The 23478-nt window shown below is 35.0% G+C and overlaps 1 protein-coding gene across 7 annotated transcripts; it reads right to left on the bottom strand.

Annotated features, from left to right (window-relative positions):
• Positions 1-8006: 8006 nt before the first annotated feature.
• LOC104245676 (uncharacterized) lies at positions 8007-15180 on the bottom strand. Of its 7 annotated transcripts, none has more exons than XM_070155619.1 (7): positions 14982-15180; positions 12224-12375; positions 11797-11906; positions 11619-11704; positions 8874-8975; positions 8622-8800; positions 8007-8312 (listed from the first exon to the last, which is right to left on the bottom strand). In XM_070155619.1, the coding sequence occupies exons 1-6, from the start codon at positions 15089-15091 to the stop codon at positions 8665-8667; spliced, it is 696 nt and encodes a 231-aa protein (XP_070011720.1). In that variant the 5' UTR covers positions 15092-15180; the 3' UTR covers positions 8007-8312; positions 8622-8664. The 7 variants fall into 7 exon arrangements, with proteins under 7 accessions (XP_070011720.1, XP_070011718.1, XP_070011716.1 ...); XM_070155617.1 differs by having other exon boundaries at positions 8007-8315; XM_070155615.1 differs by having other exon boundaries at positions 8007-8346.
• Between the last annotated feature and the right edge of the window lie 8298 nt (positions 15181-23478).

The following is a 23478-nucleotide window of genomic DNA, read 5'->3' on the forward strand; positions in this document are numbered from 1 at the left end:
AAAAATTAGAAAATGTAGTTGCCTTTAGGTCTGCCGTTGTAAATAATAAATGAGACGAGCCTCGCCAAAAATAAAAAATGCAAATCGCGGGGCCCTCAATAATTAGTCATAATAAATGCTTAGAATTCGGGATGAGCCGTTTAGTAAATTTCACGGCCCTACCCCAAAATAATAATGCGCTAGTTGCTTTAGGCGCGCGTTTAATAATGTTATCTCCCTAAACTCGGGTGCACATTTATGTGACCCAAATCCAAATCTCAACGAAATCGAAATGTGCCTCTAATCACGGGTACATTGACTGTGACGTGGTATGAGATGCATTTCCATGACGTTGCAAATTCCTTTTAAAAATAAGCATGAGATGAGCCTCGCCGAATAACAACACAAATCGTGGGGCCCTCAGTAAATACTTGTTTAAAATTGCTTAGAATTCAGGAGGGTCGTTTGGCGAATTTCACGGCCTCCGCAAAATAATAATCCGCTAGTTGCTTTAGGCGCACCTTTAATAATTTAATTTTCTTAAACTCGGGTGTGCATTTCATGCGACCCAAATCCAAATCCTAAAACATCAAATAAAATATGTTTCGGATTGTGGGTGCATTTCATGTGACACAGTCCAAAGATATATTTTAAGCGATGTTCACATTCCTAAAAACAATAATAGTAAAGTGGTTAAAAGATAAATTTGCACATAAGTTCATACTTGCATAAAATCAGATAATCAAGCCAAATATAACAGTTGAGCGACCGTGCTAGAACCACGGAACTCGGGAATGCCTAACACCTTCTCCCGGGTTAACAGAATTCCTTATCCGGATTTCTGGTACGCAGACTGTAATATAGAGTCATTATTTTCCTCGATTCGGGATTAAAATTGGTGACTTGGGACACCCTAAATCTCCCAAGTGGCGACTCTGAAATAAATAAACCAATCCCGTTCCGATTGTCCTTTAATTGGAAAAAACTCCCCTGCGCCCCCCGGGCGCGTAAAAAGGAGGTGTGACAACAGGTGTTACCTGTTCATGTAGTGTTTGGATCATTGACAGTAGCTGCGGTTTCTGCGGGTAATCTGTCTTCGATATCTCTCCAAATGGGTTTCTCGAGCATGTTGTTCAAGGTGTTTGTCAACCATTCTTCTAATAGCCTTTTGACGGCCGGTGGCGCTTCTCTTGCTACGGATATTGAGGTTTCCCTCTCGCGCAAGATCGTTAGATCCTCGTGCGGGGGAGGTGAGATCTCTCTCTCAGGTGTAACACTTGGTGTTGCATTTTCGTTGTCTTCTCCACTGGCTTCGTTGAGGGAATTCAGGAGGTTGTTTGTGATACTCACTATCGCCTTTAGCCTTGTTTCTCCCTTTCCCGCCATTGTTGGCCTTTATAAAACTAAAGAAAATGATTATTTCTTTCAAGAATCTAGATGAAAACTACGATCTCAGCTATAGAAATTCCCACAGACGACGCCAAATTGTTTGACTCAAAAGATATTGAAACTTTTTTGGACAAATCAATCAAAGATGAAGGGGTAAATCTTAGCTAAGTATAATAATCTCTAGACGGAAAGATGGATAAGGAGAAGAAAGGTAACAAGATTTCTTTATCGATCAGAATTAGTAAAATCATTTCGAGAACACTTCTCATTCACAAGTAGAATTATAGCCAATATTCTAAAAATCCCCCTTACAAAGTTATGGTTCGCTATATATATAGGGAGTCAGTCTCCTCTAAGCTGTAAAAGACAGATTATAAGGAATATTCTTAGTATCTCCTAACGGGCCTGTATTATTACAAGGGTCGTACAATCTCTTGTTTGTCTCAAGGTCGTCCTCTGCAAGGCGTCAGGTTATGGGGAACTCGTCATTTCGTCGTACCCATCGATGGTCATGGTTGTTCAAATTTAGACCCATACACAAGTCATAGTAGAAATTTAGCATCACTAGGAATCAAATGGTTGGACAACTTCCACTTACAATTTGTTGACAATGTTGATCACTCTTTACGGGAAAAGTTAGACAACTTTAGTTTTTCTAGTGTTAATAGTTACGTTTTGTTAGAGCAATTTCAGATTTATCAACTTGCTTGTCACAAAATCAACTCCCTCCATATCATAAGAATTAATTGAACTAGTAAATTTTAAGTAGTTGAAGATGTTTTCTACTATATTAAGAGTATCCCTATATCTAGTGTAAGTAATATGTTGCTCAAAACTTAAGGGAAGTTTCTACTTCATGGTATGTATAGTAGTCAATGTTCCCTAGTTGAAGTTTATGAAGTTAGGTGTTGAATTATTCAATTCTAATTCTTCGTGTATTTTTTCCACTTTTCTTTTCTGGATTACAAGGTATTGGGACATCCGCCACCGTGCAAAATGAGGACCTTGAGGAGATGCGACGAACGATTCAACAACTTTCTAGAAATTGTACGGATAAACGAGAAAAAAGAAAGCATGAAGAGAATATTAGAGACGCACTTAGGAATGACATCGACTCCCTCAAGGCTCAAGTGAACCACTTAATCATTCTGCCCCGCTCTCCGCCAAAAAGCTACAATGAAGATGAAGAAAGTGATGGAAATAATATAAACGATGAAGAAGATGAGGGGGAATCCGAAGAGGAGGAGTGATTTTATGTTTGGTTGGATTGTTGTTTAGTTGGATATTAACTTTGAATGTCACATTTTGAAGTTTGGTCGGATAGTTTTGATGTTTGATGGGATAATATGGATGTTTGAATAGTTTGTAAAGTTTTGTTGTTGTTGAGTTGAGTTTTATTGTGGTTGCATTTTTATTTCTATTGTAATGTTCTAGCTGCCAGGTCTATTGTAATGTTCTGGCTGGCAGGTGGTGCATCAAAAAATAGGCACTCCCTCGCAAAAATGTACAAGATTTACCGAGGGACTTACCGACAGAGTCCGTCGAAAAAATTATTCATTTTCAATTTTCAATCCAGAATTCTTAATTAGCGAGGTAGTCCGTCGGTAGAGTTAAACCAAATTTTTAAATTTTGTTGAAAATACCGACGGATATCCATCAGAATATGAATTTATTCATATTTTTAATTTTTAATTTACTAAATTAAAATTTTAAACTTACCGATGGTATCCGTCGGTATTATTAAATTATTATTTTTAATTTACCAACAGATATTCGTCGGTATTGATATTATTAATATTATATTATTTTATAATATACCGACAGATATCCGTCGGTAAGTAAAATTATTTGACCAACTACTGTCAGAAATGTACCGATGGCTTTCCGATGGGGTCTATTGGTAATTACCGACGGATTCTGTCGGTTTATTTTACCGAGGAAGGAATTACCTACCAACCACTTACCGACGGACTTCCGTCGGTACAGCCTTGTTACCGAGGGACGTCCGTCGGTAAACAACTGTTTTTTTAGTAGTGGACTAGGCATAGAGTTTAACAAAGTAAGAATTTATTTAAATCTTGTGATCTTAAACTAAAGATTGTGTAATGTACCAAAATACCCTTGACTCTTATGGTCTTAAATATGTCGTATTTAAAGTTAGAGTTAAAAAGTTACTAATATAAACAAAGGTATTCTTTTTTAAACAGCCAAAAGAGAAAGTAAGACATAAATATTAAATAGAGGGGATATAATTTTTCGCAAAATACCTCGCACCATTATGAATATCCATACACCTTTATGTCTTGTATTTTTTTCTTAGCAACTTTCAATATAAAATTTTGTTTGCACATCTAAAAAACTTTAATTTATTTGTTGAAAGTGCAACGCGATTCCTCACCTGTGTCCTATCTTTAGATATATATTGTTGATAGGGTGACTGCAATTTGGAAAGGATATTAAGATACTCAAATACTATTTATTAAACTGTGCGAACATCTTATTTAAATATATAAGCATAGTGAATTATATATTCTCTGGTGAACTTAATACCTACATGTCTTGCTCCCCTCTAATCTCTATTATTATATTTTTCACTTTCCATAAAAAAATTGTGTTTCTATATATGATGAACATTAACAATTGTTGGGGTTCTCAATATTTGACCGAGACCCATGTGCGAGGATGCCCTTTCTTTTTTTATCCTTAACATTCCTTAGCTTAGGTGCCAAATATGAAATAAATGTTCTCCTGACCGATTATTCTAGCATAGCCCCTTCATTTTGAACAAAAAATTTCAACTGAATAATAATTAGTTTTTCTGGTAAAACGTTTGATCACTTGAATACAAAGTCTGTATCAAAATTAAAATTTTGAAATTTACATAAGATAAGGACAATATTACATAAATCTTGATGTTTCTATATACTGGGATTAAAAGCTTCTCACGTGGTGTTCGTACCTAAATTAAAACAAACGACAAAAAAAAAAAAAAAAAACATGCATGCATTTGCAAGATGGGTACTGATTAATTTTGTAATATTAAAATGTTCAAAACCTCATATGACGTTCAACGAATAGCAGCTATGCACTATTGGATTTGATTTTATTTGCATCAACCACATGCATTTCAATTCTCCAATTCGAGAATAATTAAACATATCTAATTAACTTTGTTCATATGTGTCACGACCCCAGTTTTTCCATTTTAGGATGTCGTAATGGAACCTAATCACTAAGATTAGGTAAGCCTAATATATGCTGATTATTATCAAAATCTAACTATTTAACTGCAATACATTAGATAACGACTGATACAACATAGTTGACCCAACGTCGATTGTAAAATTCCAAAACCGGCAGTACAAGTTATAAGTTTTTCTAAGAGTCACTAGAAATAATAATACATCACTGTCCCGGAATAATAAGAAACAATGAAAATAAAAGACAACAGAAGATGACTTTGAAGCATGCGAACGTCAAGCAGGTATATCTTGAAGTCTCCAGTTGCGCAGACATAAATCTCAAACCAACTCGATCATAAGTACCTGGATCTGTACAAAAATGTGCAGAAGCGTAGTATGATTACACCACAGCGGTACCCAGTAAGTATCAAGCCTAACCTCGGTAGAGTAGTGACGAGGCCAGGTCAAAATACTTACCGGACATGTAAACATGTACAGGATATAACTTAAAGCTAACAATAGAAAGAACGCCAATGTAAGATCAACAGCATAAGGATCACAAATTTACAACCAACACTGAATATAATAGAAGCACAAATAGCAACAAGAAATAGACAGTAATAAAGAAACGGATGACGATTCAATCAATCAAATCATTCCAAATGTACAATTTACAACAAGAATTACCCGAGGTACTACTCCTCATAATCTCAAATCATAAGTCGCAACTTTCAAATCTTACACATATGGCACCTCGTGCCCACATTTGTTCAAATCACTTTCGCACGGCAAAGCCCACGTGCCACCATGTACTGTACCCGTGTCAAATGCTAATTAAAATGTTCAAGAGATTTATTTATAAATGATAAGGCATAATAACAACCTTGAATAAAGTAGGGTATCAAATGAGAAAATAAGTTTAATTTAGAAATCATTTGGGTGAAGAAAATTAACATTTTCCAAGTAAAATGAAGCATCGGATAAGCTACTGAATTAAATATAGAATTTGTTAAATTAAAACATAATAAAAATTCTTTTTAAGTAAAGTAAAAACATCAGGTAGGGTAAGGATATTATGTCGAGAAATCAATTAAATTGAAATATGACGATTATTAAGAATAGTAAAGTACTGAATAAAATGTCGAGTTTTAACTTAAGAGTCACGTAAGGTAAGCATGTTAATAATTCTTTTATTTAAAACTATTATGTTACCAACAACTCAGCAGGGTATGAGATAATAATTTTATGCAGTAAATTCATCTTGAAAATCAATTCACCAAGTAACCACGAAAGCACAGATTGACACCTTGAATTAATACAACAGTTCACGTAGGATGCATGAGTCACACAAGACATAACAACCACAACAAGTATAACACACACAATCCATTGTAGCGCGCAACCCGATCCCACTGTATTATCATTTTATCAATATCATAATCCTCCATTATTCCACCATAGTATCAATAAACAATATCAAGTATCACATATACAAGTCGTCGTGGCGCGCAATCTGATCCCACTGTATCGTCATATATTGATATCATAATCCTCCCTTATTTCATCTATTGCGGCGTGTAACCCGATCCCACCGTATTATAATATATCAATATCATAATCTTCCGTTATTTCATCCGTTGCGGCGTGTAACCCGATCCTACCGTATTTCAATATCACAAGCTCCCTTATTTCACCCGTTGCAGCGTGCAACCCAATCCACAAGCAATTTAAATTAACAAACAATAATCCAATAACTCAATTTACAAGAATTTCTACAATCAAAGGGTAAGAGTACACGGTAATAACGGAACCACGTGATAATCGGAGGAATGCAACAATTATTACAGGACAACAGGACAAGTGAAGCACGTGACAACTAAGGTGTGCAAGTACAACAATTAAGGCAGGTAGCAAATAAGCACGGAGCCATGGAAGGGACTCAACAGTTAAGAGGAAGGAAGGCAATAACTTCAGCTAAAGCATATAAGGGCAAGACAACAAGAAAGAGGTAGAATAAGTACTACAAGTCAAATAGAGCATGTAAGAGTAGATTAACAATGAGGGATATAACATGTCATGACAATTCAATTAAAGGCATGGAAAGAGTTTAGATAACTTAAACCGGTCAAATACCACATATAGCCCATGTACCCACTTGTCACCTTGCATACACGGCTTTTACATAACACAAATAGCACAATCGACTCGAATCGTAAGGGGTAATTTTCTCCCCTCCCCATAAAGTTAGACAAGACACTTACCTCGAAGAAGCTAAACCGATACTAAAGTGTTGAAAACCTCATATGTCATTCAATGAATAGCAGCTATGCACTATTGGATTTGATTTTATATGCATCAACCACATGCATTTCAATTCTCTAATTCGAGAATTATTAAACATATCTAATTAACTGTGTTCATATGCGGTGCTAATTGTTGATTAGGGGTACTTATGGTTCTTGTCTCAAGATTGGCCTACGCATAGATAAGATTTATCCAACACACTTTTGTCTTTTCTCGAAATTAAACCTAGATTAGATTAAAAAATGAATTAGATTACTTCTAAATCGTGATCATCCTTATTACATTGTTAATGTTGAATTCGGGCGGTGAAGAAATGACGAACTTATTTGGTATATTCTGTTTCAATTCGAATTCCGGTTATTTCGATGTACAATATTTTAATAGGAAAAAGAAAAAAATGATCTTTATCAAGTAAGAACAGCACTGTTTGCATCAATTTATATATATGTAAGGTGTAACTTATACCCATCGGTTAAACAGTTTTCATATTAAAACCATTGATAAAGCCAAAAGATATATCAATTAATTCGCTTTAATTATAGAAGTACTTACGTCGGCCTAACTTTAATTGATTCAATCTTTAAATAACGGAATTCAGTAGAACATGATTACAAGAATCAAGGAGAAAATGAGTTAGAGCTCATACCAGAAAATAATTTAAATGGAAAGTGAGGGAGGAAAAAAAATCTTCGACTATTTGCTTAATTGAGTTCACAGCTGTGACGGTCTCAGTTGATGTGCAATTTCTAATTTGATAATTTTGGACCAATATGCATATAGATATCCAGCTATTTGTGGGGAAATTTTATAGTTCTTTTTTTGGGGGTGGTCTTTAACCAAAATATTTGTCCTTCCAACTAGAGCCAAAAAACCCCCCATGCAAGCCACCAAAAAAAAAAGCAGAAATATGACACCTTCAGAGGTGGACACTCGTTAAACTTGAAATTATGCCCATGGGCCAAGTGAGAATAAAAATTCGAGACCATCCACTTTGAGGGTTAGTTGTGTACTTCACGCCCTCCCAAGCCCCAAAACTGTTCTTGTCAAACCAGAAAAGGAACAAAAAAACATATTTTTGCCACGCCAAAAAATCCAGAAACCTTCGAAAGAGTATACAGAGCAGCACACCGAACCAACTTCAAATTCCAAGTGTACACACAAAATTTGGACATTAATCAATCAACCAATCATCCCTCATCAATTAATTGAGAGCAAGAATATGAATGCAACAGCTATTAGCAGCATAAATTTAATCAGAAGATTACATTGATATAGATAGTGCAAATTAACATATTATCTCCTATATAATCTTTGCCATCAAGGGCAGTAACAACAACAAAGACCAGTATAATTGTGGCCATCTGCAACCATATTTACCAGTCCGTTCTTCACAAACCACAGAATATATCACCTTGCATCCAAGCTGTTAACCAATTCTCCGTAGTTTTTGGCATTCACCTTCTGAGGTCAAATTCAATGCATGTAAACTAGCCTGAGAATTTCGCGTAAATGAGAATATTTGGTTGCATGAGAATTGAAGTGCTACAAAAACTTCCTATGTATGTGAATGTAGCTAAGTACAAGTATAATTAAAGAGGGAGGAGGTGCATTATAAGTCAGATCAAAACATCAAATTTAATTGGAGAACTATGGATGGATATTGATTCGAGATCAGGGGAACGAGTGAAAAGATCAACAAATACAGAGAATTAAAGAGCACAATAACTGAGACATGGAAACAAAAACAAAAGAAAAGGAAATGACTACCTTATCAAAAAATTGTCTTGATGTATGCATACAATTAGCACATTCAGCTAGCTCTGTTTTTAGATCTTCTCGATTTCTTGATATGATTTTCGGATTTCAATTTTTCCGAGTAGGGCACTAAGTTATCAGTCTCAAGCACTTCAACAGGCCTTTTGTTGCTTATGCTCTTTTCAGTAACACTGAAGTATCAGAACAATGTATGAGGCACAGTGATAGAATAAATAACTGAATAAAATTATACAGCTTGCAAACCTGTCAGCTTGAGACTCTTCTGCCTTCCTCTCCAACCACTGAACACTTCCCGTGTTAGTTGGAATTAATGATCCACATACATGCAGCATCTCTTCATCAAAACTACAATAAAAAATCACGATATGAGGTTAAAGTTATCCAGGAAAATAAAAATAAAGGGTAAAGCTGAAAGAAGAAGCAAAAAAGTAAAGAAATGCATTAGCAGAACCATTCTAAGGATTATTATCTAACCACAATAGCAATTCCGGAACCAGAACATGCAAATTCAGTAATCAGTAAATCATTTGTGAGGACAACCAACAAGTTAGGGCCACTATAGCTCATTGAAAGTATACAAGAATGATAACCCTCAGGGGTTGGCCTGGTGGCAATTGACTTGAGCCTTGGGGTTTGCTCCCTTTCAAGGTCTCAAGTTCGAAACCCACTGGGTGCAAACAATTTCTGAGGGCCATCGGACTGGGTAAAACCTGAATTAACCGCGGTGCACTTGCGGGAAACTCCTTGCCGAGGGCCTGTGCACCCCGGGAATAGTCGGGGCTCGAAGAGACTCGGACACCCGGTGCAAATCAAAAAAAAGTATACAAGAATGATTTTGAACACAGACAAACCAAGTTCTCTTGGTCGTGAAAGAAGATCCAGCCATGCTAGTAAAAACTAAAACTCACAAGTGACTTCAACAGTTCACCATGCATCTAAGATAATTAGCTGAAGCAATAGAAAAGAAATTTAAAAAGAAAAAGAGAAGGAACATCGATCTGCTGACATTAACATCACTTCCAATGGGGAATCACTTCTATTAAAAGCCATTTCATTAAGTAATTAAACAAACACAGGGGAAGGTGTTTTCCAGGCATAGAATAAACATCATCGATGAGCATAAATTCTAACCCCAAACATGAACTACACAGCAGCAAACTCACATTTCATCGTTGTCACATTTCATGCATATGCTGCTCTTTGTTTTACATCATGAATCAGGCCTAGATGTACATAATAATTCTTAACTATCTCTCTCCCTACCTCTAACTCTTGTTGTTTTCTTTTAAGATCAAATTAATTTCCCCTTTACAGAACCTCTATGAAGAGGAAAAAGATAAAAAGTTGTTCAAACCATGAGAATTTTTTAAAGACAACCAAACTTTTTAAAACAAAATGTTAAAAACAACCAAGCAGATAAGCTTACCTACCTTAAACAAAACAAAAGTCACCTCCAAGCTATTTCAACCAGAGACTTACATCTCAAATAAAAGAAAAATTATGTCTGCACCTTGCAAGTAATGGATTTTCTTCCTAAAAATGAACATACGAGGCTTGTCATTAAGCTAGACTACCAATCTTCCCAGAGATCGTGTAGCGTAAATTCTATGAGTATTTGAATATCACTTTGGCTCAGTTCTGATCACATAACGTAAATTCTATTTACTCATATAATTCACATTTTCATTCGACCATTAATTCGTATAAGCAGCAAAAAAAAAAACTATACTTTGACCAATGTCCCATACAAGAGAATGAATTTACATTACTGCTTCACTTTTAGAAATCTATAAGTACCAAATCAACCTAGCACAAATATGAGGCAAAAGTCAAACTGTTACAGTTTTTAAATAAAACTGACTCCAAATTGGAGAACGAAATATGTTTCCTTTTTTCTTTTTGTTTATAAGCATATTGGAGATGGAGTTATCTTATCCTTTGGGTAGATTTAGTCTTATGTACTTTTAAAAAGGAGCTAATGACATCTCACTGGTAATATGATACCCAAAAAGTAATTTACATTACTGCTTCACTTTTAGAAATCTATAAGTACCAAACCAACCTAGCACAAATATGAGGCAAAAGTCAAACTGTTACAGTTTTTAAATAAAACTGACTCCAAATTGGAGAACGAAATATGTTTCCTTTTTTCTTTTTGTTTATAAGCATATTGGAGATGGAGTTATCTTATCCTTTGGGTAGATTTAGTCTTATGTACTTTAAAAAAGGAGCTAATGACATCTCACTGGTAATATGATACCCAAAAAGTAATAGGAAGATAAGAGAATAGAAGTTTCTCCAAAAGTGGACATATTTTTAGGACAACAGAGATCAGAGGGATAGTTAACTTGGTACATAGAAATTAAATGACTTCTTTTTTTCTTTTGATAGACGAGAAAGCAATTAGCGTACATGAAACAATAAAAGAAGCAATTCATATATTAGATACATTATTCATATAATGGAATGGTAAAGAACCGGAATCATTAACACACTTGACATGAGAAGCAAGAAATGGAACAAGCTTGTATCAGCCTTCTATCCTACAAAACATCTGTTTATCTTGTCTCTTGAAGGGTGACTATTTGGAATAGACTTATTCTCATGGAGAGCTACCGAATTAAATCATCTGAACTATTTACATGATATTATAGCTTTCACACCATCCTAAATGGACAATTTAAAAAGTTGTGCCGTTGGATCATCCTTCATCATACTGAGACCAGATGTAACCGCTATTTGTTGCTAGAGTGTCTAGAAGTCCTCTGCGTCCAGGATGAGCTTGAAACATAGTTTAATCACAGAACAGATAGAGAAGAAAGGGGAAAAATGTGACTCTTCCTATTTTATTCTATACTATCATTGTTAGGCATCACTTCCAAATTTAGAGTAATGGAAAGTTCTAAATTAAGGTTGAAAGTTAACTTCAAGTGGGTACATGCAGGACAAGAGTTTCAGTGCTGGAAAAAAAAACAAAGAACATCTTACCTCTTGACTGAGAAGAGTAGAGTAGTTCCCACTTTGATCCTATGTTTCTTGTCAGATCTGCTGATATAAACTTCTTTCCCATGTTTCTACAAAAAGAGAAACAAATCCAAAGACAAATCAGGTATCAAATCTAGATCTCAGCTCAAGTTCTCAGTTCTCATCAGTTCAAAGTGCTTACAATTTTATACTTAAAATCTTCTCGAATGTCTTCATCTGCTATGAAGGCAGAAGCAAAACCAAGAACAATTATGTGAATAGACTGCTGGCCAACTTTGACGACCTCACCTTCTGAAAAGATAAAAATAAAAGAAAGATTAAAGAAACAATGTTAGCCCAAAAGAAGTTACAATCTTACATCTATCACATTCCACTTTTAAATATTTATTTATCTATCTCCGGGTGGGAGTTGAGTTTTGAGTTTTGAGTTTCTGAAATCAAGGGAGAACAATGAAGGTGGTGAAATTATGACACAATTTATTTTAACTTCACCCCCACCCCCCCCCCCCACCCCAGAAAAAAGCCTGGAAGATAACTGAACTAGAGTTTTCCAAAAAATCATATAGTGTGCTTGATCCACAAACACACATGAGAAGTTGCAGGAGTACCTAATAGCATTTCTGGCTTGGGATAAAAAAGTAGCAATTTTGCTTCAAATCTCACACCAAAATAAGGGTGAATTCCTGGCAGAATTTTAGCCAAATTGCTACTAAACTTTGGTTCATAAGTCAATACCACACCATCTAAAGCTTCATTGAACCTGTAAAAAATAAAAGGGAACCTGATGAACAAAAGTACCCAACAAAACAAGTGGAGTGGAAGTCCAATTACACTTAGACATCGAAATCCTTAGTGATAAAAGGAGAGCAGAGACAAGAAAGAGAAGATAGAATAATTAACGCATTAAAAGTTGGAGCTCTTAAATAACAGGATTGACAGCCCAACATAAAACAGGCAGGAAAAGGAAGGCTATCAGCTACCTCCTGAAATAAACTCAACACTACGTCCAATTGACTGAACAAGCTAAAACAAATGGGCTACACAATCCATTTACAGTCAATCATTCAATTAATCAATTAGGCATCAACCCCAAACTAATTGCAGAGATGTAATGGAACCTCTTTCCCATTTAACAAGATATAGCGCATGTCTAGTTGAGCACATCCTAACGAAGACAATGTTTAGAGGATTTATCATGTTATGACTACTTTTATGTTGTCAGTCAACCTACCACAACACTCTTCTATACGAAGCTCATATAGACAGAGCTCAACAGAAGCCCTATTCAAACAAGAAAATTGAGCATCAATTAAACGTATTTATAAAACCTCTATTCAAAAATACGTTGTTAGCTAATTAACTTTACACCAACAATGAGCACAGCCAACAATTTCTGATACCAAGAAAGTGATTTTTTTTAAGGTTCATCATATGAAACCTTAAATTCTCTACGACCAAAAATAGAAAATAGAAGTGAGAAGGATAATGGAAGATTACTTGAAAAGAAGAGAGCTGAGTTCACGATAAACAGCGTCCATGACATTTTTGGCCTTCTGTGGATGTAAATACACAACCAAATTCGCTCTACACTCTTTCAATGCCTCCATTTTATTGATTCAACAGATACTTTGATGCCAATTTTGTGAATGACAGGAGTGTAGAAATTGGGAGCAATAGGGTTTTTACATAAGCCTTGGAATCCTAGCAAAGTGTATACAAGTTTGTAATATTAAAAATTTTATCCTTGAGGTTTGATAAATAGCACTTAGACCTCTTTATTAGTGTTTGAAAAGAGTTCGACCTTTTCATAAAAAAATTAAAAAAAAACACTGTAACAGTTAAAACTTTTTTTCTTGGTATTTGGTTAAAAATATTATTTGCAAATAGTTGAAAAAGAAAATGGCTGAAACTTCTTTAAATTTGAGTCACCTAATAATTATTAAGGCATGCTAGAATATACTTGACTAGCGGACTCTTAATATCGAGAGTTAAGAACTCAAATTCCTTCAATTGCAATAGAGGTGTCAAATGAGTGGGTTGAACTGAATACGAGTAAATAGGCATATTCAGTAAATGAATTCGTAAAACTACCCAAAATTTACTTAGTCTAAGATGGAATTAGGGCAAAACATGTTTTTATGAATACGATTCAAGTTTGAAGCAAAAACAAAACATAGACAAGAATAATGCGTATTTAAGATTCAAGCAAAAACAAAAAATAGACAATAATAACTTCTTATCTTGCAATATAAATATACAATATTATATTTCTAACTAGAAATAACTAGTAAAACTTTTCGGATTTAGAATATTGACTTTTTATATTCACAAATCTTAAGAAACAAAACTGAGCTAGGAATCAACCAATGTAAATTAATGCGGAAATAATGTTTGAATATATAAACTGCATAAAAGCATGAAATGACATTGGTTTACATATCAGCGGATGCAAGAAATGATTTTAAGTAGTTGGATTTTTGAGCCTAAAGAATTTTATTTGATGATAAAAACAAATTCTGACCACTTAGGTCAACTGTCATTATATTCATTCTATCCTCCCTCTTGAAGTGTGATATTATCTGCTTTAAGTTAAGTTCGTGTCATTTTCATGTGAAACTTTTGTTTACATACCCTAATAATTCTTTTTAATAATAAATATCTGCAAATCCCGCACCTTAAATATCAGCTACCTCCTGAAATAAACTCAATACTCCGTCCAATTGACTGAAAAAGCTGAACAAATAAATGGGCTACACAATCCATTTACAATCAATCATTCAATTAATCAACTACATATCAATCCCAAACTAGTCGTGGAGATGTAACGGAACCTCTTTCGCATTTAACAATACACCCCGATGACCATATAGTGCATGCCTAGGTGAGCATATCCTGACGAAGCCAATATTTAGAGGATTCATCATATTATGACTTTTTCTTTTTTGTTGTCTTAACCTACCACAACTCTCCCTTATGCGAGCTCAGAACTGATATCAAAGCTCACATAGTTAGGAATGGTGGTACCATGAGCTTCAAAAGTTACATTGATATTTGAAGATGCTGAGTCAGTTTCTTCAACCAATATAAAGGTACTACTCCTAAAGCCCAATGTACCACCATTTTTAACACACATATGCAGAATTCTACACAAGCCCTCCTTTTTTTTTAATCGTCAGTTCTTCACGAGCCATCTTCAAACAAGAAGATTGAGCATCACCCTAAAGTATATTATAAACCAATGCATCATTAGCTATTTAACTTAACACCAACAATGCAGCATACCCAATTTTCCGATACAATTCATTTAGATTCACTGAAAAGCACAAAATCCAAAATCTGTAACTTCAAAGGATAAAGAAAGATTACTTGAAAAGAAGAGAGCTGAGTTCACGATAAACAGCATCCTTGACCCTTTTAGCCTTCTGTGGGTGTAAATATACAACCAAATTCGCTCTACACTCTTTCAATGCCTCCATTTTATTGATTCAACAGATACTTTGATGTCAATTTTGCGAGTAACGAATGGGGGTATTAAAAACGAATTTTGGGGTTTTTACATAAACCCTAGAAACCTAGCAAATTGTATGTATAGATAAAAGTTGTAATATTATAACTTTTATCCTTGAGGTTTGAAAATTAGCACTTAGACCTCTTTAGCGTTTGAAAAGAAGTCCCGACCTTTTCATAATTACAAAAAATCCCTCTTTAACAGTTTCATAACTGGAAAACGTTTTTCCTTGGTATTTTGATTTTAAAATAAAATTTGCAGCAGATGGAAAAGGTTTTGGTAAAGACTCCTTTTCAAATTTTGAATCAAACGTAACTTAAAAATTATTAATGTTTAAGCAATAAAGGCACCGTGATCAAGATATGGCTTAAGATTTAGCATCTTGTTTTAGAAAAAAGTTTAGGGTAAATTTTACAAATTGTCATATAACTATGACTCTTTTTTAACGAAAATCATATAACTTTATTTTCTCCCACAATAATCATCAAACTTTCACTAACTTACACAAAAATCTCAGTGGAAAACACAATTTTCCATAGTACTTTTTCTTATTCCGGGTTTTTTAATTTATTTTCAGTCTAATAAATAATAACTCAATTAAAATAAAATAAAAATATTTTTCGCCGCTCTAAAAAATAATAGCCGATAAAGAATATAGTTTTGTATATATTTATATAATGTACATATTCTATATATTTTTTGGCTAGCGAATAACAATTAGTTTTGACCGAATAGTTAATTTTATATTTTTCCCTTAAAATAGGAATGACTCAACTCAACGTGACTCAATTCCTATTTACATAAATTAAAATAATAATAAACTTGAAACCTTCTCTCACAAAAAATTTAGCGTGGAATACATGAGATTCTAACACACAAAAAAAAGGAAGAAATAAAATAATTATAGAGCACTTAGAAAAATGCCATCAATTTGAATGAATATCTCGAAAAGAAAAAGAAAATATAGAAGTATCGTGTTTTGAAGGATTCACTTTTTATATTATTTTAAGTTTTATATACGGTTATTGTGTCGGGTAAGTTAGACCGAGTTGGGTCACTCCTATTTTAGTTGGATTATATTATTTATTAAACTGAAAATAAAAAAATAAAAAAAGTTATGGAATAAGAAAATACTATTGAAAAGTTATATTTTCTGGTCACTATGATTTTGTGTGAGTTAGTAAAAGTTTTATAACTTTTGTATAAGAAAACATAATTATATGACTTTAGTAGGAAAAAAATCATACTTATCTGCCCTTTGAATTTACTATCGTACTAATTTATTTGAACATGATCAAACTTTAAAAAATAAAAGGCAGACAACCTTCCTTTTTTTGAGTTATTATGAAGGGCATGATACTTACAATGTAGATATATCTTTAACATTCCTGGAGGAGTCTTCAGAAATGCAAGCGGAAACTGGGTGCTGGGCTTCATGGGAAGCATGCAACATACTACCAACACACATGCAGAGCTCTTGGCAGTGCTGAGAGGATTGCAAATTGCTGAAGAAAGGCAGTTAACGCCTCTAGAAATTAACACAGACTCCACGGAGGTAATAAGAATGCTTGACAATGAAAATCTTGTTTTTGACTCACTTATCTTTGAATGCAGGTCAATCATCCAAAGGCTAGGAGACGTAGTGGTGAAACACATCTACAGGTAGACGAACAAAGTTGCTGACATACTAGCAAAAGAGGGAGCCAAGAAGGATTTTTTTGATAATCTTTTTGTAACAACAATTCCTCCGGTGTTTGTTATGTCGAGGAAGAAGCAAACCCGAAAATAAAGAAGATAAAGAACACCAAATTTTAACGTGGAAAACCCTTCAAATCGAAGGTAAAAACCACGAGATCACAAAGATCCAAAAAGCTCCACTATAATAATAAGAGGGTTACAAAAGTTCTCTAAATTGGCTACACAACAAATGCCAAACACGGAACAACAATAGCAACAAGAGCAACAACTAATCAATTGAAGAAAGAGTATAATCCACAAAAATGAAGCTGTTGTTCGAGGCTCTAAATCAGATTCTAAGAGCTTCCAAATCCGATCTCACCATTCAAATCCAAGACCAAGATGTTACGAACACTCAGTCAAAATTTCAGCCCGATCTAACGGTTAACGAATTAGAAAACGTGATTTGAACTTGGCCGGTCGGAATAAAAATTTGCAGCAAAACAAATACTTTTCTTCTCTCTTCTCTCTTGATGAAAGCTCTCTCAAAAACCACTTTTATGTGCTTAAGTCTTTCAAAGACTTGTATCAATGATCATAGAATAATTCTCCAAGGTTGTCCTATTTATAGATCATGAGTGGTGCTTTCTCTTAAAGCCAAAACCCGCTCAAAATAGGAATAAACTGAATCCAATTCCAAATAGGAATTGAAACCAAAAGAGAATAGGATTAGGCCATTGGGTCTTTGGCTGGACAACATGGGCATGTGCCCAACAAACTCCCCCTCCAACCAAGGGGCCAAATGTGTCTTCAAGTAGAGGAACTATTGACAGACTTCATGCCTGCCAATTTTCTACAAAATTCATGTTTATCTGCAACCAACGCCTTTGTCAGCATATCCGAAGGATTTTCATCAGTGTGTATCTTCTCAACATCAAATAATTTCTCTTCTACGGCCATTCTTATCCAATGATACTTTCTATTTATATGTTTGGTTTTAGAATGAAAAGTGGAGTGCTTGGTGAGACAGATAGCACTCTGATTATCATAAAATAAGATGTACCTTGGCTGCTCAAAGCCAAGATCATTAATAAATTCCTTCATCCATAATAGTTCTTTGGCACCTTCTGTGACAACAATATATTCGGCTTCTGTGGTGGATAGAGCTATGCACTTCTGTAGTCTAGATTGCCAAGAAACAGCTCCCCATACAAAAGTGATCAAATAACCGAAAGTGGATCTTGAATTATCAAGATTGCCTCCTAAATCAGAGTCTGTGTAACAAACAAGTTCAGGCTTGCCATTACCAAAGCACAACTTCAAATCTGCAGTACCTTTCAAATACCTTAATATCCATTTTACCGCATCCCAATGTTCTTTTCCAGGATTAGAAAGGAATCTACTAACAATACCAACGGCATGTGCAATATCTCGTCTAGGGCAAATCATAGCATACATCAAGCTACCAACGGCAGAAGAGTAAGGAATACGAGACATCTCCTTTTTCTCTTCATCAGTAGATGGACTCTGACTAATACTCAATTTGAAGTGTTTAGCAAGAGGAGTACTAACCACTTTTGCATCTGACATATTGAACCTCCTGAGTACCTTCTCAATGTATTGCTTTTGGGATAGAAATAACTCTTTTCTATCTCTGAGTCGGTGGATTTGAATGCCCAAGATTTTCTTTGCTGGCCCCAAGTCCTTCATCTCAAACGATTTACTCAACTGCTTCTGAAGGACTGCAATTCTGGATTTATTCTTGCCAACAATAAGCATGTCGTCCACATAAAGCAATAAAATAATAAAATCAAATCATCATCAGAGAACTTCTGGAAGAATACACAGTGGTCTGAAGAAGTTTTCTTGTACCCTTGTTCTTTTATGATAGATTCAAACTTCAAATACCATTGCCTTGGAGCTTGTTTCAATCCATACAGGCTCTTTTTCAATTTGCAAACATAATTTTCTTTTCCCTTAGTTACAAAGCCCTCAGGTTGCTCCATATAAATCTCCTCATCTAAATCACCATGGAGAAAAGCAGTTTTGACATCCATCTGCGCAACCTCTAAATCTAGACTTGCAGCTAAGCCTAGAACTACCCGAATAGAAGACATCTTCACAACAGGGGAGAAAATTTCATCAAAGTCAACTCCCTTCTTCTGGCCAAAACCTTTAACAACTAACCTCGCCTTGTATCCAGGCGCAGAGGTATGGTTATCTTGCTTTATTCTGAATATCCATTTGTTAGATAAAGCTCTCTTACCTTTCGGCAATTTCACTAACTCGTATGTGCTATTATCATGGAGTGACTTCATCTCATCTTCCATCGTTTCGATCCACTGATCTTTGTGAGTATCTTTCATGGCTTCATCATAATTCTCAAGTTCTCCCATGTCAGTCAAAAATACATACTCTTCAGGAGGATAGTGCATGGATTTTTGCTTCTCCCTTGTAGATCTTCTAAGAGAGGTTTCAGGAGCATTCGAAGTAGTTACCTGTGCAGGAATTGGTTGTTGATCAACCACAACTTCATCAACTGGAGCATCCATAACATCTACACCATGATGATCATTTTGATCTTGATCACTATCTCCATCATTGTCTTGGGTTCCTTCATGTGCAATAGGTGCCTTAGCAATTGAAACTGGATCAATATCAACTAAGCTCTCATTACTCTGAGAATCTATCTTCTCAGCTTTGTCAATATCTTCAATAGTTTGGTCTTCAAAGAATATTGCATCACGACTTCTAATAATTTTATTGTCAACTGGATCATAAAAACGATACCCAAACTCATCTTGACCATAACCAATAAAGATGCACTGCTTAGTTTTGACATTCAGTTTCGATCTCTCATCTTTAGGAACATGCACACAAGTTTTACACCCAAAAACTCTCAGGTGGTCATAAGAAACATCTTTGGCAAACCAAACTCTATTTGGGACATCACCATCCAAAGCAACTGTAGGAGACAAATTGATAACATAGGCAACAGTGTTAAGTGCTTCCGCCCAAAATGTATTTGGAAGTTTAGCCTCTGAAAGTAAGCATCTAACTCTCTCAACTAGAGTTCTATTTATCCTCTCTGCCAAACCATTCAATTGAGGTGTCTTGGGTGGAGTTTTATGATGACGAATTCCTTTTTCCTTGCAATAGTTATCAAAGAGGCCACAATATTCACCACCATTGTCAGTACGAATACATTTTAATTTCTTCCCCATCTGTCTCTCAGCTAAGACCTGAAATTCCTTAAACACGCTAAGTGCTTGATCTTTAGATTTCAAAGGATACACCCAGAGCTTACGAGAATGATCATCAATGAAGGTCACAAAGTAAAGTGCACAACCTTTTGACTTTACTTTAAAAGTACCACACAAATCAGAGTGTACTAGCTCCAATAAATCGGGCTTTCTTGAGGGAGGATGGCTATGAAAGGAAACCTTTTTCTGTTTGCCAGCTAAGCAATGGATACACTTTTTCAGCTTTGCTTGTTTCACTTCAGAAAGCAAACTTTTCTTAGCCAAACACGTAATCCCCCTCTCGCTCATATGACTCAGTCTTCGGTGCCACAATTCTGATAAAGTATCACTTTCCACCAGATTTATGGAGTCATTAAGAATAGATCCTTGTGTCACATATAATTGACCAGACTGACTCCTCGAGCTACTACTAACGAGCCCTTGGTGAGCTTCCATTGGCCATTAAAGAGGGCATTATGGTAACCTCCATCGTCTAATCTTCCTGTGGAGATCAAATTGAAAGTAAAGTCTGGAGCATGCTTGACATCTTGAAGAACTAATGTTGAACCATTATTAGTTTTCAAACAAACTGTGTCAACACCAAACACCTTAACTTCACTAGCATTGCCCATTTTTAACACTCCATAATCAATAGGAGTATAAGATGAGAAAAAGTCTTTTCTTGGTGTGACATGTAAGGTAGCTCCAGAATCTACTATCCAACTCGTCTCATGGGATACCAAATTGATGACGTTTTCATCATAAGCAAAAAGAAGGTCATCTCGAACAATAGCAGCAACATTGTTCTCGTTATTTTCAGCTTTCTTTCCTTCTCTAGTGTCTTGATTCAACTTGCGGCAAAACCTTTTGATGTGTCCTTTATTGCCACAGTGGTTGCATGTAATATTATAGTATTTGGACCTTGACTTGCTTCTACTTTTACCTCTATTCCTTGAGCCTCTTGTTCTATCTCTCCCCCGGTCTTCTGTAACCAAGATATCTTCTTGTGAGGACGAACCCTGAGATTTTCTCCTTACTTCCTCGTTCAACACACCACGCTTGGCATATTCCATGGTCACCTTACCTCCAGAAGCTGAATTTGTCAAAGAAACACGAAGAGTTTCCCAAGAGTCTGGTAGAGTATTAAGAAGCCAAAGTCCTTGTATCTCATCATCAAAATTAACTCCCATTCCAGATAGCTGATCAAGGACGCCCTGAAAATTATTTATGTGATCAAGGATAGGGTTGCCTTCCTTGTATTTAAAGGTCATCAATTGCTTTAGCAGAAATAATTTGTTGTTCCCGGTTTTTGAAGCATAAAGAGTCTCTAGCTTTTCCCATAATTATCTCACATGTATCTCGTTCACAATATGGTTGCGAACATTATCTTCAACCCATTGTCGTATATATCCACATACTTGTTGGTGCTCGAAATCCCAATTTTCATCGGATATACTCTCAGGTTTATGAGCTGAAAAATGGGTAGATGCATCTTCTTCACGAACAACAAGTCTTTCATCTTGCTTCTCCAAACATTATAATTTCTCCCATTTAAACATACCATCTTGCTCATATTCGCCTCCATTCCGTAACAATCCGGATAAATAACCAAGGCTCTGATACCACTGTTATGTCGAGGAAGAAACAAACCCAAAAATAAAGAAGATAAAGAACACCAAATTTTAAGTCTTTCAAAGACTTGTATCAATGAGCATAGAATAATTCTCCAAGGTTGTCCTATTTATAGATCATGAGTGGTGCTTTCTCTTAAAGCCAAAACCCACTCAAAATAGGAATAAACTGAATCCAATTCCAAATAGGAATGCAAACCAAAAGAGAATAGGATTAGGCCATTGGGCCTTTGGCTGGACAACATGGGCATGTGCCCAACAGTTTGCTATTCATGCTTTTTGGGCAAACATAGCAGGAACTGTTTTCTCAAGACAAGTTTTGGATTGTAATAGTGTTACTTATGCTCATAGCGAGGGGGAACTAGTATACACTTCGATAAACAATGCTACTATATTATATCCTAATGGGTAGTATTTTAATTAATGTTTGAATTGCACCGTTTTACCAAAAAAAAAAACATCCATGGATATGATACCGAACTCTAACAACGAGAGCCTTAGGTCTTTGTCGGGACCGATGCTAGTAGTTAAATTCAATATTTAAAAAGTTTTAAATCAGAGCCAAGTTCAGTTAAAAAGAGACGAGCACGGTGACATCCATCAACGGGATCTCGATCGAGACAACGATTCCCATGTTTGTAGTTCGAAAGATAGAGGAACTCAAAAAATTCATTTGAACCTAATTCAGACTAGACGAAAGCTTCCTTACCTAATAGGCTGCAACTACATTCCCTTACCTAAAGTTATGCTTGACTGGCGGGACCTTTAGTTGGAGCATTAACAAAATGCATTCATGAATAAAATCATTGCAGATTTTATTAGCCTCATGTTCAGATCATTTCTATTGAATCTGTGTCTAGCTCCAATGGTTGAAGATTCAAAGCGCAGGCAGTCCTCAAGCTTTGCTGGATACTTCAACGAGTTGATTGTTCATTAGTACTATTTACTACTACTACCTAATAAAATTCCTGACTCAAATTCTTTCAATTTCACGGGGTGTTAAATGAGTGAATTGAGCTGAATGTAAGCAGATTAAAATGGATAGGATTTTTATATGTTATAAATGTTTAATTCTTAGTTAAATACTTTTTGTCATTTAATTTTATGTGACTTTATTTGATTAAACATGAAGTTCAATCAATTTTTTCTTCAAAATGATCTAAAATATGTCTCCTTGATTATAAAGTTATATTATTAAGAATTAATTGAGAAATTTAAAATTAAATTATTTTTAACTAGAATTTTTTTTAAAATAAATTAAAAATATATGGTACATAAAATAAAATGGAGGGAATATTAACATATAAATTACTGACATATACTTTCTCAAGAAAATTATTGATATATAGAATGAAACAAAGAGAGCAAGTAATAATGCTTGCTGGCCTTTTCCCACAGTGCAGTCGTGAACACAGCCAACTAGCCCCAGCATTGAGTTAGTCCTTCGGTTTAATAAATGGCATTATTAGGTTTGGATTAGCTGATTTGAAGTAGCAGATAAGCATTATGTGCTGAAAAACACTTTTAAGTGTTGAAACTGATTTAATAAATAAGTAGTTATGCCTTTGGGTACAAGTGGTGAAATTGATAATAAGTTGTTGTAGTATGTGATAAAGAAATGTTGATGAGCTCTTTTTCTGTTAAAATGACTTAAATAACCTTAGAATTGCTTACACTTATAAGGGCGTAATTTCTTCAAAATTTTAGATTCCAGATCGATTCAAATACAAAATATTCTATTTGACATTTTATTTTAAATACATCTGTATTTAGATAAGATAATTTTTGTGATAAATATAATTTAT

This window comes from Nicotiana sylvestris, chromosome 8 (genome assembly GCF_000393655.2).
Source record: "Nicotiana sylvestris chromosome 8, ASM39365v2, whole genome shotgun sequence".
NCBI classification, from domain to species: domain Eukaryota; kingdom Viridiplantae; phylum Streptophyta; class Magnoliopsida; order Solanales; family Solanaceae; genus Nicotiana; species Nicotiana sylvestris.

Excerpts from the sequence above, each read along its gene's own strand:
- LOC104245676 (XM_070155619.1), bottom strand. The coding sequence starts at position 15,091 with ATGGAGGCATTGAAAGAGTGTAGAGCGAATTTGGTTGTATATTTACAC. Across the intron at positions 8,976-11,618 it reads CTACTCTTCTCAGTCAAGAG|TTTTGATGAAGAGATGCTGC; the intron begins GTAAGATGTTCT and ends TTTTTATTGTAG. Across the intron at positions 8,801-8,873 it reads GAAGAGTCTCAAGCTGACAG|TGTTACTGAAAAGAGCATAA; the intron begins GTTTGCAAGCTG and ends CTGATACTTCAG.